This window comes from Cervus canadensis, chromosome 5 (genome assembly GCF_019320065.1).
Source record: "Cervus canadensis isolate Bull #8, Minnesota chromosome 5, ASM1932006v1, whole genome shotgun sequence".
Lineage (NCBI taxonomy): Eukaryota > Metazoa > Chordata > Mammalia > Artiodactyla > Cervidae > Cervus > Cervus canadensis.
In genome coordinates, this window is record NC_057390.1 from 44849898 (window position 1) to 44867920 (window position 18023).

The following is an 18023-nucleotide window of genomic DNA, read 5'->3' on the forward strand; positions in this document are numbered from 1 at the left end:
CCCCTGCTCTTTTCCTCATATATCCTCTTGTCTGTCTTCTGAGTCAGGCTATAACAGCACACCACATAGACTGCTTTTAATTATATAAACTATCAGTTCCTCATCTGCCCAGCCAGCCAGCCTGTGTTCTCTGAGCATCTGCGATGTGCCTGCCATATGCCAGCCCGAGGGGCAAAGCCAGGATGAAAAGACAGGCACTCAGAGCCTTAACTGGAGGAGTGGGCAGGTCACATGTTTACTATTTTGTCCAGTAAAAGCAACAGACTGCTACTCTCCCTCCCAATTCCCCCCCAACTTTTTAAAGCTGTACTTGGTTTTGGCTGAGGTTTCTGCCTTTGGAAGACTCCTTACCCACTGATCCAGGAAAAAGCCTGGTCACCAGGCAGGAGGAACAGGAACGAGAGGGCCAGATAGGGAGATGCCCGGCTTGACTTTAGAAAGATATAATCAACTGGGAAGAGAGGGAGGAAGAGATGCTTCTGAAAGGACAGGTTCAGGTCTCCGCTCTGCCAGTCTGGAGAGAGACAGACGAGGGTCTTGACCTCATCTGCGACTGTGGGGACCACTCCCGCCACACGCCCAGAGTCAGGGCGCAGTCAGTCCACTGCAGGCCCACAGTGATCACTCTGTGAAGACCATCTGTCAGAATGTGACTGAGGTGGAGCCGGACGGGGGCAGCAGTGGAGAAACCTCCCTCCCACATGAATTAATTACCACAGGGAACATGACTCTCGGCTGTTTCCGAAGGCGCCTGCCAACAGCTCCACCACCTGCTGTGTGCAAGGTCAGCCTCACAGAAGCCAACTGGTGTGACACAGCTGGGGACCGGAGGTCGGAACTCACCTCCTGCCTCCAAGCTCAGTATCCTTCCTACCTCACAGCCCCAGCCTGCCTTCTGAATCGTTTACACACACACCCAAAGGGATGGGCGCCAGGAGGAATATTTAGGGGAGCTTCATGGCTTATTTGTCTCCATTAGGGAAGGACCTCAAGTGTGTCTATCTTTTTCCTCTCCCATTTATGGAAAAAGAGTCTCATGAGGGACTTCCCTGGCAATCCAGCAGTTGAGACTCCATGCTTCCACTGCAGGGGCTGTGGGTTCAATCCCCGTAGTTGGGGAACTAAGATCCCACAAGCTGCACAGTGAGGTCAAAAAAATAAAGTCTCATGATTCAAAGGAAGGGAAGAAAAAGGGGGGAAAAGGGAAGAGAGACAGAAAAGATGTGGTGAGAGATGAAAAAGGGGAGAAGAAGAAAAAAGAAAGAGCTTCTGGGGGTGGTCACCCTTCTGAAGGCACATTCCCATCCCCGCATGGTCTGCATGGGGCAGGCCTGCCAAAGGCAGCCCAACCACACACACCCCCATGCCGCTCCCTCGCCTGAGCCCTGCCTGCCCAAGCCACAGAGTAGCTCCGCCAAGGGCGAGGGCACATGGCTTTGTTCATCACAGCGTTTCAAGTGCTCCAACCAAATGCAAAGTAGGAGCCAACTAAGTATTTCACCACTGAGAAGAGAAGTCAGGGCTCTCCCTAACAAGAAGAAATTTTTAAACAGTGATGGATTTTCAATCCCCCAAATGAAGATAAAGAGAAAGAACTCTGGGCAGAGCATGGTGCACACCTCATGTGACTTACTAGCCTACACCTGAGATGCATGGAAATAGGGCCGATCGGCCTGCTCTCAGTAATTCTCAAGAGGCCACGTGATCCTAATTCCCGTTTCTCAGACAAGGGCTGCCTGGCCAACACAAACACGTGGCATGCTGGGAGGGATGTTTCTCCCAGTTAATTAATGAGCTGGCGTCTGGTCTCCTGCGACGTGACCCAGCACTCCGAGAGCACTCCTGACAGAATGAGCGTCCTCCACCCTGGCGAGGGGTGATGCACATGCTCCCCAGGGCCCGGCCGGCTGCCCCATCCAAAGGGCTGAGCTCACATCCAAGGTCATCTAAACAACCCTGGCCGGCCTACACGCCACCTGCTTAGCAGGGCCAGACTGCAGCGAGCCCGAGTCTTCAGGTGAGAGGGAAGAAGAGGGCCTGGGCAAGACAGTCACTCCCTCCTGGCCACGCTTCCCAGGACTGCCCTGCGAGTGGGCGGCACTCAGCAAATATTTGTGGGATCACTGTGTGGGTGGACATCCTGCCTCTACTCTGCCCTTGGTTCTTTGATTCTGAGTAGCATCGGAAGACCTGAGGGCTGCTCCAGACTGAAGACAGGGGCCAGGGGTCCGTGGCCAAATCCTGTTAACATATCTAGTTGAGCCTCAACAGGCTTTTACAAAGATATGACTTAGCTGTCAACGCTTACAAATTAGAGACTAATTTATAAAAGTAAAAGCAAGCAAGGCCTTCCCAGGTGACGCTAAAGGTGAGGTAAAGAATCCTCCTGCAACGCAGGAGACATAATGAGACCTGAGTTCAATCCCTGGGTCGGGAAGATCCCCTGGAGGAGGGCATGGCAACCCACTCCAGTATTCTTGCCTGGAGAATCCCCATGGACAGAGGATCCTGGTGGGCTACAGTTCATAGGGTCGCCAAGAAGTCAGACATGACTGAAATGACTGAGCAAGCACACACGCAAAAAAAAAACACCACCAACCAAAGACAGGAAAAAAAAAAGAGAGGTAGTTATTACTTTTTTTGAATCAGAAGGTCTGGCCACCCTGGCCCACATTCCTGCCTTCTCGAGGCAGGTGACATGCTCTCCAGCTGGCCAGAGGCTCCCAAATGCCTCACTGGCCTTCTTACCTGCCAACCCCCGCAGCCATTTGAGTCTGCACTCCACCATCCAAGGTCAGCTGGCAAGTCAGCAGTGCTTTGCTGGCTCTTGTTGGCTTGCACCAGCCCTGACAGGAAACCCCCTTCCGAATCCTGGGCAACAGCACTGTGTCCAGTGTCCAGACCGTGCTGTCCAGTGTCTAACAGTGACTTAACTTGAGAGAAAAATGGATGTTCAATCTCCTTACCAGAAGGGAACCAGATCTTCTCCATAAAAAGGTGGAGGTAGAACCTCCCCGGTGGGTCAGTGGTAAAGAATCTGCCTGCCAAAGCAGGAGACGTAGGTTTGACCCCTGATCCGGGAAGATACCACATGTCTTGGAGCAACTAAGCCCACGTGCCACAACTATTGAGCCTGTGCTCTAGAGTCCAGGAGCCACAACTACTGAGCCCACGCAGCTATTGAAGCCCGAGTGCCCTAGAGTCCATGCTCCAACAGAAGAGAAGCCACTGCAATAAGAAGCCTCTGCGCCACATCTAGAGAGTAACCCCCATTTGCCTCAACTAGACAAAAGGCAAGCGCCATGACAAGACCCAGCACAGCCAACACAAATAAATAAATAAAATTATTTTAAAAAGCCGGAGGTCAATCCCAGTTATAGAACTATGTTTAAGAGCAGCATGTTGTTAGCACAGGGCTCCTTCCTGACAGAATATCAATGTATTAGGAACCACATCATGTCAGAAATGAATACCACATGCTGGTCTGACATCATAGCACCATCACTCCGATAAAGTTCTGTTCTCTTTATGGTCCATGGGCTCCTACACCTTAAATCCTCCAAATACAAGTAGATGGAACTCATGGGCCAGAGAGCAAGAGGCAGGCAGAGCAATGGAGTCATACCCACAAGCCAGATGAAGCTGCAGGACTTCCCACTTTCCTAAACACTTCCCTTGGGCGAATCGTCTGGGCAAGAGCCCTCAGGCCCTAGGAGTTCTGTGGCCAGGAGCCCTCGCAGTTGATGACAGTCATACAATAAGAATCTGCCAAAGTCAAATGACCTGAGTCCTGACCTGGTTTCCATGAAGTGTAAGATGTCCTCAGGCCTCATGCACTTCTCCTGCTGGTAGTACGCGTGTGGCAGGAACTGAAACCGCAGCTGGTATACCCGGAACTTGTTCTGTTTCTCCCCCATACAGAAGGACTCCTGGACATCAATTTTCTCCAACACCTAGAACCAGACAGACAGATAGGACCCAGTGTGCCCCATGCCTGGGACTGAGCATTACAAGTGGGAAAACTGAGTTTGCAGGCACAGGGGCTGGGACCACAGCCCAAAGTTTCAAATGTGTGCGGCTGATGTAAATCCCTCTCGGGGTAGGGAGAGGGAAACCCATCCTGTAGGTCACACCTCCTGAGAAGGGCCTGAGGCTGTGGGGGGAGGGCTCAAGCGGGGCTGGTAAGTTAACCCAGAAAGTATCTTTATTTGTAAGGCACATAAGAATGCTGCAGAACCAGTGGTTATTTTTAAAGCTTCCTGACCCACCCCTGCTCAGTTACCCGGCAGAGGAAGCCTGCCTCTCTCACTGGTGAAGTCTGAGCCCAGGGTCAGAAGAGTTGACAAAGGCCATTCTTCCCGGATGGGAGGATGGATGGAGGGGACACAGGAAAACGCCCGCAGCTGGGTCTGAAGGAGATCATTACCTCCCCAAGACACACTCTGGTGAGTTGCTTCTTCAGGCTTTTCACTTTCTTCAGCGCTTTCTTGGTATTGAACACAGGTACACTCATCATCGGCGTCTTGATGTTGGCGCTGGCCACCATGAGGATCTCCCGTAACCTGTCATGGAACAAGGGCACATCTGAGCCAAAGAAGCACCCGGAGTCTCTATTTTGCGAAGTCTTTCTCATCAACATGCTGGAGTTCTTTCAGCATCTGCAAGAGACGTTAGGATCTTGAGGAGGAAATACGCTGATCAGGGTGTCCCTGCTCTGGCCCTGTGTATGACAGCAAGGGATTCTGCAGTCAGCTTCCTCCACTGAAGCGTGGGCTCAAGGACAGGGCTGTGTCTTCTTGCTTCCTATCACCTGTGCCTCACTTACAGTGCTTGCTAAGGCTCCTACTGGGCACAAGGGCCACGGCCAGGCCTCAGCCACAGCTCCGTGAGCCAGCCTGGCCAGACCGCACTGTGGCCCCTGCCCTTCTCCTCCCCACAAACCCCAAGGCTGAGAAAGCCGAGAAGCCTGAGTTACTCAGCTAGAAAGCGGCCAGGTTGGGCAGGTGAGTGTGATCCTGTTCTTTCCTCTGGCCCAGCAGCCATCATCCTGCAGGGTGCACACTTTGACCTGAAGAGCCGGGGTCCCTCTGGATTCTGTTCTAGGTGAGTGGTGCCCCCGGAGCCGGGCAACCAGATGGCCTGACCCCGGGAGCCTGCAGTTTCACAAGCATTCCAGGAAACTGGGATCCAGAAGTTGGTGGAGAGCTAAATGGAGATGCTGAGAGGCCTGGGCATGGATCCAAGTGCAGAAACCAGTTGGGCTCCGGAAATTCCAACCCTGACCCCCGCCCCCCACTTTGATGACCCTCTCATTCACATACACATACTCTCAAAAATTCATACACACACACACCCCCACACTCTCACATTCATACTAACACACACCCTCACCCACACACTCATACATTCATACACACTCACACACACATTCATACATACACACTCTCACTCATACACACACACACACATACATTTTCACACAATAATGAAACGCCCTCCTTCCCAGGAGCAGGCTTGGACAGACCCAGCCCATGTACCCTTGAAGCCCACCTCGGAATGCCCAGGGTGACGTTCATCTCGCCTCTGCCGGCAAAGTGGAAGGTGTTCAGGGTCATCTGTGTGGAGGGCTCCCCGATGCTCTGGGCGGCCAGCAGGCCCACGGCCTCACCCGGGTCACATAGTGAGCGCTGCCACTTGAGCTGCAGCAGAGTCCTCAAACTGGAAACAGGGTAGGGGGACATCAGGGGTCAGGGACACAGACACCACCTGCCTGTCACGAGCTGATGACAGACCCTGTGAGCAGGGTGCGTGAACCTGATACCTCTCTCTCCTTCTGGGCTTGTTTTACCAGGCAAATGGTCCTTCTAAGCCTTAAATTCTTGCCAATGACCCTGACATGTCCTAAATGACGCAGCACAGAGCCCAGCTGGGTGGCTGAAGCTCTGGATGTCCACGTTCAGACTGCTCATGTCTACCCAGAGAATGTCATGGAACCTGTGAACTCAGTGTTCCCATTTCCCTTGGCTAATTCTTTATTCCCCACTGGCTATGACAGCTTGTAGAGGGCTGAAACCTCCCTCTGTACAAACTGGGGAGAGGTTCACGGAACAAGCATGGGGATAGGGTGGGGGAGGCAGGAGTAGGGCACTTCTCTTCTTAATTAGTGCAAATGGCTATGGGCCATTTTGGAAGTATGCATGCTATATGATTTTATAACCTTTGTAACTTACTAATAACCCTTCTTCCTATTTTTAGAACAGCCACAGGAACACTGTGTGATCCCAGCACACAGGACAAGGAATCGACTCAATAAATCAAGACAAAATGGACATTATGTGTGAGTGCAGAGGGAAGTAATAAAACTACATTTCTACGCAAGTTCTTTTTATTAATAAAAATCAGACTTTTCACTAACCTGATGTGTATTCTCCCCCCACTACTTCAAACCAGTGAGGTTTGAGTGTGTATCAGTATTCCTGACAGAAAAAAACCTTCAAATATGTTGGGGTTGCCCTAGGCTTGCTAACAGAGCCTCTGTGAGAGTCACGGAAGCACACTTGCCTCCCCATCTCAGCCCGCTGAACCCAAGTGATGCTCCCCAGGGCTAAGCCTGCGCCACTCCTGATGCAGCACAGTTGGAGGGAGGACCCACGTGGTCCTTCTGAAAGTAAACGGCAGCATCCTGAGCGGCAGGGAGGAAGGTAAAAGGGAATCAGGGCCTTGCTCTTTTAGGGAAAACCCAGTTGGCAGCTAAACCACAACCTGCTGTGATTTATCACTGCATCTTCATACCTCTGAAGCCTGGCTGGAGAAACCTGTTTAAGGTGAAAAAAGTGACAGCTATCCCTCCACTCCAGGTCCTCCAGACAAGAATCTGTCTTTGCTCCTCCCCCTGTCGCAGTCCCACTCCCTGGACCCTCAGACTCCCTGTGTATCTGGCAGGGTTTCATCAGGTGCAGGACATGCAGCCAAGCTACAGCAGATGATCTAAGGCCTCCAGCTCTGCAGGCCAGGCTAAGAGAACTGAGCGGGAAGGACCCCTTGATGACTGCTCTGAGACCAGTGCCCCAGCAGACATTCCCTGGGGGCACATGTCACCTTTCAATTCACTCTGGCTCAGTGCTGGTCCATGTCTGGCTTCCCACTTGTCTTAAGTCACTAGTCACTAAGTCGTGTCTGACTCTTTGCAACCCCATGGACTGTAGCCTCTCAGGCTCCACTGTCCAAGGAATTTTCCAGGCAAGAATACTGGAGTGGGCTGCTATTTCCTTCTCCAGGGGACCTTCCCAATCCAGCAGTTGAACCTGTAATGCACTGGCAGGCAGGTTGTTTACCACTGAGCCACCTGGGAATGGGAAGCTCAAACTCTACTTCAGATGCAAAGACAGCAATGATCAAGGAGCCATTCATTAATTCCTTAACATTCTACTTATAATCACTACAGTTATTTATATTAGCTTTGAGCTATATATAATGTATTATATCACATTACACCATACTAAATTTACAGCTGACAAAACTTTAAGTATTTTTCATATTAATTAATTTCTTTTCCCCATTTTATTTTTCTGATGAGAGGCAAACCAGGGCTGCCTCAGGCCCACAAGGACACAGTCACCATGAGCCAGGTGACTGTGCTGATCCCCGTCTGTCCCCTGTCCAGGCTTTCACACGCCTGATGCCCCAAAGCTGCCCCATAGCAACCGCTTCCAAGTGCTCCTCTGCCTCCTGGCTCAGCCATGCCTGGAAGGTGGGAGATCGCAGAAGAGGGGAGAGAGGGAGGAGTAAAGCTGGACATCCAGTCCCTACCCTGAGGGGTCTCTGAGCCCCAGTCTCTCAACTGAGGACTCCTGTCACGTGGTCTCTGCCCACGGCCACCTTCTCTCCTCCTGGTGACTGTTCACGTCCTCAGGGAGGCTGGGGAACCCAACTTACCAGCCCTAGTGAGCTGCCTGGAACCCTGCCCACACCTTAGTAAAGATGTGGATATGCGTGCTCAGTCGCTTCAGTCATGTCTGACTCTTTGTGACCCTATGTGCCGTAGCCCTCCAGGCTCCTCAGTCCATGGGGATTCTCCAGGCAAGAATACTGGAGTGGGTTGCCATGCCCTCCTCCAGGGGATATTCCTGACCCAGGGATTGAACCTGAGTCTCCTGCATTGCAGGTGGATTCTTTACCTCTAAGCCACCAGGGAGGACTCTTTGTAAAGATTTCCCCTCCTTAAATTGATATTTGATATTGGCCATTTTTCATGGCCAATAGAGAATGAAGCTAGATTTCATGGCGGGACCTTCCACCAGGAAAACCACCCCTCATCCCCTCAACCCCACTGATCCCGTCTCCTCCAGCATCACCTGGTAAGTTTCCGGGCTGCGGCCGTTCTGGTTTGTGCCCTCAAGGTTCAAGGCTTTCACGGCCGCCTGAATTTTTTGGGAGTAATTCAAGAAGGCGCCTTTCCTCAGGAGGGTGTTGGAATGCTTGCTGTGCCATTTTTTGATGGCTCTGAAGTGACGGAGAGCTTTCTGGGGATCCGCTCTGGATAAAACTTCATGGAGATGCTTTGATTTCATTATCACCTAGACAAACAGATCACACAAGCAAGAATGAAGAGGTGAGGGTGTAACACAAAAGCCATGTCACACAACTCACACAACTTCATAGGAGGTGGCCCGTGTGGAGCCCTCACGATGCCCCTTGGGGGGCTGAGCACCCGCTGCTAACCAGGGCCTCACTCTATGCCAACCAGAGTCGGGAGCTGGCAGTCTCAGGAGCTGAGGGCACGGGGCAGAAACCCTGACACTCAGAGTCCTTCCAGAACACGGGTATTTCTGGGAAGAAAGGAGGAGGGGACAGGCACCAGGGTGAAAGGAGCTGGCCCTTAACTTTCAATCTGACCACCTGCTCATGACCTTGAACAGGCCATGTCAGTTTCAGTTTCCCAAACTGCAAAACCTGGGGGACTGCTCAGCCAATGCTGACGATCCCTCTTGGGCCAATAAGGCGTGGAATGAAAATGATGGGCTTGTGAGTCAGAGGGCCTGGGTGCAGAAACAAGTCCTGCTCCTCACCAGTTCGTCACTTAAACTCTGATACTCAGTTATCTTGGCTGTAAAATGGGCAGAGGGGCCCCTGTGTGCCCAGGCAGCAGTGAGGAGGCAGGCAGACAGCAGCCACAGTGCACTCGAGTTTAGGACCATAAATGCCCCCAACAGTGCAGTTGTTCGAAGCATCTGCCAAGTCAGGTGTTCCAGGGCGTTCACTGCTTGGTGCTTTTAAATTCTCCCTACTCTAGTTTTCAGCGGTCACTCTGATTGGGTGGCAAAGCTCAGGGTGGGAGGTCCACCACACAGGCCCTACCCTGCCACTCCCCGGCTCCGGAAGGCGGCACACTACCTCATAGTTGCTGGCGAGGAAGGGGAACTGCTTAGGCTGCAGGAACTGTGTCTTGGGGATGTCCAGGCCGTCCTCCCCGTACAGGAACTGCACCACGCTGCCGTCGCTGTCGCGGACTGTCAGGTCGTACTGGACCACCAGCCCCTCCAGGTGTTTGATGATGCACCTGTACAGAGATCCTTCGCTCAGTGCCTACTGGGACTTCCCACCTCCTGGAGCAGCCTTTGATGGCGCAGGTGGAAGGCAGAGGCAGAAGAGGGGACTGCTGTTCTGCAGCCAAGCAAGCCCCAGGACAGGCTGGCTCCCGTGCCCCTGCGCAACCCTTGCTCCCATCTCCAGCCCTGGTTGCCTGCCCAGTCACTCTCCGGGAAAGGGCATGCCTGCTGACGCCTAGGCCCTTCTTATAAACCTCTGACCAATCCTCTAGAAGGAGAAGAATACTGGCTATTTTCTGTCTCAGGACACCCATGGATTACTTTTCAGAAGTTTTTTTTTTTCCCCCAAAGGGAGCTTAAGCGAATTGGCAATGAAAATGTGAAAAAGTGACAGAGGCTGAATGGACCTGGGACGCTGAGCCACCTAAAGGTGGCAGGGCAGGTGCTTTTTACCTCTGGAGGTAGCCGGAACGGCTGGTCTTCACAGCAGTGTCCACCAGACCCTCTCGCCCGGCCATGCAGTGGAAGAAGAACTCCTGTGGGAGAAGCGGGAAGGTCCAGGGGTGGCACAGTGAGGACAGCCTGCTTCCTGGAGGGCGGCTCAGGCCAATGTCCCCAGCAGCTCTGACAGCTCTGATGACGCCAGAGGCATCTGCCCTCCCGTGCGGTGACCTCTGTCTTATCCTGCCCGAGAGCAGAGGGACAAGTAGAGGAGAAGGGCCAGTTCTCATTCTCAAGAGTCCATCCTCAGAGTCACCCTCCATTTTTCAAACAGAAATAGCACTTTTGCCTCATCACGTAGTGTTTTCCAAACTTCCACAATGAGACATGCATTTATAACAATGATCGGCAAACATGTACATACATCCACACACATGTGTGGATAAGGATACATGATTCAAGCTAAGACTATGAAACTTTATGAAACAACCCCAGCCCTCACTCGGATGCCTTCTTTATCACCCTACTCTATTTCATCACATAAAGCCAGTTGCTATCTTTTACCACGGTTTCATGATTCACTTAGGGGTCGCAGCCAGAGTTTAGAACTCTCTGGTCTACATCAGCTCTCCACCACCCTTTGCCAGAGGCCATGGACAACCACCTGAGAGTCTGTGTGAGACCAAGAGAGAAGCCCTGGGAGTAGCCGATGGCCTTGACACAAAAGGTCAGTCCTCTTCACAACCTAGACTTAGTTGTCTGACCACAAGAGGCGTCTTTGCAGAGATGCACTGGACTAGGGAACAGAAAGCACTAATCGAAAAAGCATTTCTCAAAGTGTGAGGAGAAAACCTTTCTCTTAGGGGAGAGTTCTATCGTTGATGGAGGAAAAACTAGGCATTTACTACAACTGGTCAGTTTCCCCACGGTCAAGGAAGAGCCATGAGGCTCTCTTAGGGGAGCTTTGTAAACTAAATCTCTGCGATGCTCCTTTTGGCAATGGAGAGCACTCTGGGAAAGGCTTCCCTGTCCCCAGCTGCCCTCAGAGGCAGGGAAGAACCGGCTGAGAGAAGGCACGAGGCAGGAAGAGGTCGAGCTGGGACTGATCTTATTCATCTTCCCACTCATCAGCAATCCTGCCCGAGCTCCCACGATGTGCCAGGTACCGCGTTGGGCTCTGGCATTATGAAGGTGAACATGATGTGGCTCTACGGTCCTCAGGGGCCCCTGGCATCTAGAGGGTAAGCAAGGATGTGGTGGCATTTATTCCTTGACTATCTTTGCTTAAAGCTGTTGGTGAAGGTCATAGGCTTCCTACTCCTGAGCATAGAAATGAGGAAGCCAAAAGGAAAAACCAAAAAATACATACCGGAGGCTTGATGCCAGTGAGGAACCTGCCAGTGACAAAGCCACCAGCCCTGGGTGTGAATTCATAAGGCTCGAAGCAGGGCAACGACTTGCCAGATGCCATGAGCGGGGGTCTCCGGCCTTCCAATTCGATCTGGCCCAGCAGGCACGAGATCTGAGAGAAAGGAAACTCAGATGGAACTGAAGACCCACACACGCCTTAAATGATGCTCTGTCCCAGCAGGGGATGGAGCGCCTGCTCTTGAAGAAAAACTGCATGGAAATGGAGTTCCTGAAGGTCAACCTACATTTCTTAATGAACCAGGAAAGCTGATGTTTCAGGAAAATAACTGTATCTTCCTTTCACTGACTGATTAGAATTTTCATATTTGGGGTCAGTTGAAATAGACAGTGCTTTGCAAAAGCAGCCATGTTTCAGAATAATCTCGTGTTATACTTGAAAGGGACCCTCCCTAACGGGGAAACTGAGACGAGCAGAAAATAGTTTATTGTGATCCTGAACATTCTCAGGTCAAAAGAGAATGAAACTGCCTAGTGATGCTCTTGGGGGCAGTGTGTCTGGATTTTACTTAGTCAAAAGGGCTTCCTGATGGCCTCAAGCCTTGAAAGCCCATTCCAACTGTTCTGTACTCACCAAACAATGAGATGGTCCTTAGACACTCTCAAGATCATCAAATTTAAAAAAAAGTTGCTAAGATTTGTGAAATCATTGTGATACCACTGCAACATGAAAATATATAACCATACAGCATCTAAATTTATAATAGGCATCTATATGATACACTATGGAGAAGGAAATGGCAACCCACTCCAGTATTCTTGCCTGGAGAATCCCATGGACAGAGAAGCCTGGTGGGTTACAGTCCATGGGGTCGCGAAGAGTCGGACACGACTGAAGCGACTTAACATGTACACACACGATACACCATCTGGATACTCATCTCTATGTGTCTGCAACACTGGCATGTTAACAGTGGTTAGCTCCTGTACTGATTTCTACATATATTTTTGTATTGCACAGTACTTGCCACGCTTTACATAGAACATGGATTCTTTCAAAAACAGAAACAAATCTGAAAAGTGCCCCCTACAACCACCCCAGTCATCTGCCAAGCAGCCAGCCCGTCTTTGCTCACACCTGCATGGTGTTCACTGTCGAACCTTTGGCTCCAGACTGCACCATCATCTGCAGATTATTCTCTGGGAACTGTCTGTGCAGGCCGAAGGGCATGCATGCCTGCGGATGGAACACACACATCAGTCAGCGACTCCTCCTTGGGAATCTCAGGTTTAGAAGGTAAATGCGGGAGCCCACTTAAGACTATGAATCTGGAGAGCAGTGCCAGATTCCATTTGAGGTTAAGGAGAAGTCTTGTCGGCATTAACCTTTTGGCTGGAAGCCCTGGAAAGAGGTCTAAAGAGTGGCTCCGGGTGCCATGCTTTCAACACTTCCGCCGGGAAGCTGGAAGGCAGATGCAGAGGGGCAACCATCTTTAGTTCGTGATGCTGAAATGCAGCTGGTTAAAAATAAAACCTAAGGTGGTGCCCTTGGAAACTTACCCATCAGAGCATGGCCTGGCCCTAGACAAGCAGCCATGATAACCAGTGCCCATGTCATACTCCTATCTGCCAACATGCTGCCCAAGTTCAAACAGGTGCTTCACTTCAGTTCCTGGGGCAGAAGAGTAGCCAAAGCCCCCAGGTGGATTGGGGAGATGCTGTGGAGAGGTGGGGGGTGGCTCTGAGTTTATCTAAGCCTCTGCCTTGGGATGCAGACACCCACCCTCACACAGGAGAAACAAAGTGGATGTGAAGAGACAGAGGAAAAGACACACAGTAATCCTGAGACGCTTGAGATGACGCCCCACGTGCAGTATCCCCAGTGAGCCCTGGAAGCTGAGCCTCCCCGTTCTCGAGCAATGCTGGAAGTCTGGAAAGAACCTCGCCTCGCAAGGACGGAACTGTACCAACAAGGTCTGCTGACAGCCAGTCAGAATTGAGTCAGCAAACACTGACTTCTGCTGGGCTTGGTCCTCCCTCTTCCTCCTCGGGTGGGGTGTCAAGGCCCAGGAGGCCGGGGTGAGGGCCAGGCGGGCTCCTTCAAGCCGCAGGACTGGGAGCCCCAGCTCTGGGGCAAGAATGGGGCTCCCTCTCCTTTCTCAGCTGTGGGGCTTTGGAGGACTGGCGGGAAAGTCAGACCTCACCCAGGACACTGTGCAGATGAGTTCCTGAATCCTGCCAGCAAATCCGTGAGGCAGGTGCTCCTCCCATCCCTGCCCCAGGGGAGGACACTTTGCTCAGACCGCTCACATCACACAAGGCTGGAGATCTCAGAGCAAGTCCATGGAAGAGCCAGGATTCAAACACGGGCCTTCACCCCAGCTCTCCTACACACGCAGCACTGGAGGTGCTGATCCTTTACCGTGCCCCTCCACCCTGCAGAGGCCCCTGGAAAAGACTTTCTTCAGTCCCCTTTAAGGCCATTACCCTAAAATACAAACATTTAAAACAACAACTAGTGCAGAATTCCCTGGCGGTCCAGTGCTTCGGACAAGGCGCTTTCATTGCCGAGGACCTGGGTTCAATCCCTGGTTGGGGAACTAAGATCCCGCAAGCCAGATAGCGTGGCAAAAAATAAATAAGTAAAAGAAAGAAAGAATAATGCAATGCCTTCATGCTCAGCATTAATCAAAGGAAGACCTCTCCAGACCCTCACTGAGGGTACAAATCCCTTGGCTTTTCAAAGTGATCAATTCTACTTGCCCCATCTCGAGTCTCACCTAGTCAGCTGTTCAACAGTCAAATTGCTCCAAGAGGCCCAGAGTGAGACTCAAAATGTAATTAGAAAAAACAAAAAACAAAACAGCATTCAAAATGGTGGTGGTAGATGCACATGCCACTGGACTAACCTTGTTAATTTCATTGCTGTAATGGTTCACTTCCTCCTTGAACTTCAGGTCAATCATGTTAAAATCCCTCTGGTCTTTACCCAGATGGGCATCCTGCCACTTCCCTCGGACCTCATCACATGACGCTGCCTCTGGCAGGTTTAACGCAGCCCTGACAGCCTAGGATTAAAAGAGGAAACATTGGAGGCTGCAGGCAAGGGGGGAAGGTGTGGGCTCCATCCTGCTGGAGCCCGACCGACTCTGCGGCAAGTGGTATCCCCCAGGCCCTTCTCACCCGGGGCCCACAGTGGGTTGACTCTTCAATGATCCCATGTCTCCTGACATCCGCCTTTGGCTTGACCAAAATGTCTTCTACTCCTGTGAAGTAAAACAGACCAGTTTGGATGCAACCGGGCCTGACTTCTCACCAGGTTGTGAACTTGGTGAGGTCAAGGCATGGGGCATGGTGACAGGCACCCAGGGAGCACCTGAATAATGATGGTGACATTCCCATCACCTCAAAGAGACTGCTACCATCTCTTAAGTGCTTCTCATCTTACAAATGACAAAGCTAAGGCTCAAACTTGAGCCCACGGGTACAGAGGTAGAAAGCTGACCTAGGCCCAAGTCCCATACTTGGCCACCAGCTACAGGTCCTCCATTCAAAAAAACACGTTGGATGAATTGGACAGAGGTGAAGATGACATTCTGGGTGAAAAACTGGGGTTGAGGAAAACAGAAGAGGGAGGAAGCAGACATCCCAGTTTTGACTTCCAGAAATCACATGTCAGCAGGGACCACACTATATAGCTGTGAGAATCCGTGGGCAAGCACACACAGACACATCCAAGCCTGGCTGACAGGGACAACCACTGCAGGGTCCTCTCTGTTGCTCTGGAAGGAATAGTGCCTGGGCCACTTCAGTGAAGCCTGTCCCTCTGGCTTCAAAGGGCTAAGGAGTTCCCCATCTTAGGCAGGAAGTCTTCCCACTTCATTTTTCAATGAACTACTTTCTGTCTACATTTGAGAGCTATTGACCTCAACAGTCCCTCAGTCAAGGTCTCAGGGGGAAGGGAATTCAAGGCTGCCGTATTGCAAAGCTGGGCTAAGATGTCTGGGACTCCCACATGCAATGTTCTGGAAGCCTGAGTGCCTCTAAAGAACTTGAGGAGGAGAAAGAATCTGTTGCTCTGTGAGCAAGCCACACCATGACAATGGGCCCTTCCACAGGGTCAGCTCCAGGCCATCTTGCTCTCCCTTCAGTGACCTCTGGCTGCAAGGGCTGAAGGCACTTCCACTAGCCTGGACTTCCCTCCAAGCTTGACAGTCTTTGCACTTTGGCCAGTTTCTCCTTGGATCACGTGCTGAGCATAGCTGCTTGTTAGGTTCGGTCCTCACCACGGTCTGCGTGTGGATTCTTCGTCTACTTTTTTTAAAATTTATTTACTTTTGGCTGCTCTTGGTCTTCATTGCTTTGCTCAGGCTTTCTCTAGTTGTGGCGAGCGGGGGTTCTCTTTGTTGCCGTGCGTGGACTTCTCATTGTGATGGCTTCTCTTCTGTGCAGCACAGGCTTTAGGCGTGCAGGCTTCAGTAGTTGCGGCACACAGGCTTACCTGCTCTGCGGCCTGTGGGATCTTCCTGGACCAGGGATCAAACCCATGTCTCCTGCAATGGCAGGTAGATTCTTATCCACTGTGCCACCAGGGAAGTCCATCTACTTTCCATTTTTAAAGATATTTGTTCAAGGAAGCTCACCAGAGAAATACTGTGAGAACCAGGAAAGAGCTTAAAATGTCTAATAATAGGAACTGGTAAAATAAACCATGGTACATCTACAAAAGCAAGACAGTTTATAGCCACGGACCTGAGGAAGTCAGTTAAACTATCTGCTCACAGAAGGACATTTATAAAACATATCTGTAAATGGTAGAAGGGAGCAGATTACAAAACACTAGGTATTACTGTAGGAACCCCTTTTTTTCTGAAAGTGTTTGTACTTAGAAAGTCTAGAAAGACATGTACCAAGTCAATATTGGTGTTATCTCTGGCAGTTGAATGCTGGGTGCTTTTTAATTATTTTCATGTCTGTGTTTATTTTGACTTTTCCACTATATAAGTTTTATAATTATGATGGCCTTGCTTCAGGCCAATGAGCAAATTCTAGCTGACCCACTGGCTCCCTGTGCATGAGCCAGTCCATGAACTCAGTCTCATCAGTTGGATGATTCCCACACTTGTTGGGGGTCCTGCTCAGTGCAAGTCCTGACACCCATTCCTCATGCGTGGGAAACTGCAGAAGGGCTTGGACTCCACTGTGCACACCGAGAGACACACCACTCTGAATGAGCTCACGGCATGGAAAATATCAGCCCCCTTATTTCTTTATCAAAGTCAACTTCTTAAAACAGTGGGCTGTCATTTCCAGGGAGAGAGTTCCTCCTTCTGTCTTAGGATCACTTGACAGGTCTGCCTCAACGTGGTATTTCCAACAGAACCCGCTGTGTTGGGAGATGTGGGCTGTTCTGACAACAGGAAGACTCCAGGTGGAGTGCAGAGTGCCCGGAAGATTCTGGAAGGGCACTTGCAGGAGAGAATGGAGGTATGAGTGTGAAGAAAAATCAGTCTAGGAGACTGGAGACCATAAAGAAAGGCGTTGAGAAAGGGACAGAATGGAAATGTAGATGGGGGAAGGGGTGTCACTCTGTGCTCTATGAAGAGAGGAAGAGACTGGGGTGTACGGGTGTGTGTGGGGGGCTGCGGAAGCACGGAGAAGCAGCAAGGCTGTGCAGTGTCACTGGTGGCCCCGTGAAGATGCCCTCATGAAGGGAGCCCAGCTGTTCCCCTGGAACCGGGAGAGACAATCTGGCAGGTGTGCTGGCTGGGGAAGTGGACTGAGCGGGGTGGGGCCCCAGAGCCACCTGGCTGACTCACCCAAGGTGAAGCCTCTGTAGAGCTGCAGGTAGGCGGTGAAGAGGCGGGCCAGGCAGGTGAGAACCCTGCCGCTGGTCTCCCCACCGTAGATCTCGTAGCAGCAGTGGACCAGGCCGTAGGCGGAGCTCCCATAGTGCGCCTTGTCCAGCACCCCGCAGAGTAGCTCCCCTGCTCTGATGATCACCTGCGGACGGATGGCCACTGGCGCTGGGGGGGAGCACCCAGCCCCTCCCTCACTCCGTGTCTTACTGACCTTATAACCCTCACCTGCCTCAAATTCCTGATGCAAAGAAGCGGATAAAGCAGGTGAGCACATAGAGAACAACATTCAGGGCTTCCCTGGTGGCTCAGTGGTAAAGAATTCATCCGCCAATGCAGGAGACGTGGGTTCGATCCCTGACATGGGAATATCCCACATGCCTTGGAGCAACTAAGTCTGTGAGCCACAACTACCTGAGCCTGTACTCTAAAGCCCAGGAGCCACAACTGCTGAGGCCTGTGCTGCCCAACCAGAGGAGCCACTGCAGTGAGAAGCCTGTGCACCACAACTAGGGAGTAGCCTCCAGGCTCTCCGCAACTAGAGAAAAAAGCCCACGTAGCAACGAAGACCCAGCACAGCCAAAAATAAAATAAATAGCATAAAAAAAAGAACATTAAAAAAAACTCTTTTTCGGGGACTACCCCCCCCCCCAACTATAGACAGTTCAGTGTGTTCCTACATGGCCCCACTCCCATCACCCGTCCGTTCTGACTTGGGGTCACGTATCCTTGACAAAAACTTTGTGACTGAAAAGGAGTACATTTTGAGTCTAAACTTCATAACTGTGACCTTGGCCTAGGTACTTCC

General features: G+C 51.4%; 1 protein-coding gene across 1 annotated transcript in view; it reads right to left on the reverse strand.

Moving 5' to 3' along the window:
• POLR1A (RNA polymerase I subunit A) overlaps positions 1-18023 on the reverse strand; it is an 84220-nt gene that overhangs the window by 7999 nt on the left and 58198 nt on the right. The window contains exons 16-26 of the mRNA XM_043470349.1: positions 17177-17360; positions 14541-14623; positions 14267-14425; positions 12496-12594; positions 11359-11511; positions 10002-10084; positions 9394-9559; positions 8325-8576; positions 5551-5747; positions 4427-4562; positions 3796-3953 (exon numbers count right to left, since the gene is read on the reverse strand). Of these exons, the coding sequence (XP_043326284.1) occupies positions 3796-3953; positions 4427-4562; positions 5551-5747; positions 8325-8576; positions 9394-9559; positions 10002-10084; positions 11359-11511; positions 12496-12594; positions 14267-14425; positions 14541-14623; positions 17177-17360 (1670 nt within the window). The remainder of the gene's footprint in view (positions 1-3795; positions 3954-4426; positions 4563-5550; positions 5748-8324; positions 8577-9393; positions 9560-10001; positions 10085-11358; positions 11512-12495; positions 12595-14266; positions 14426-14540; positions 14624-17176; positions 17361-18023) is intronic.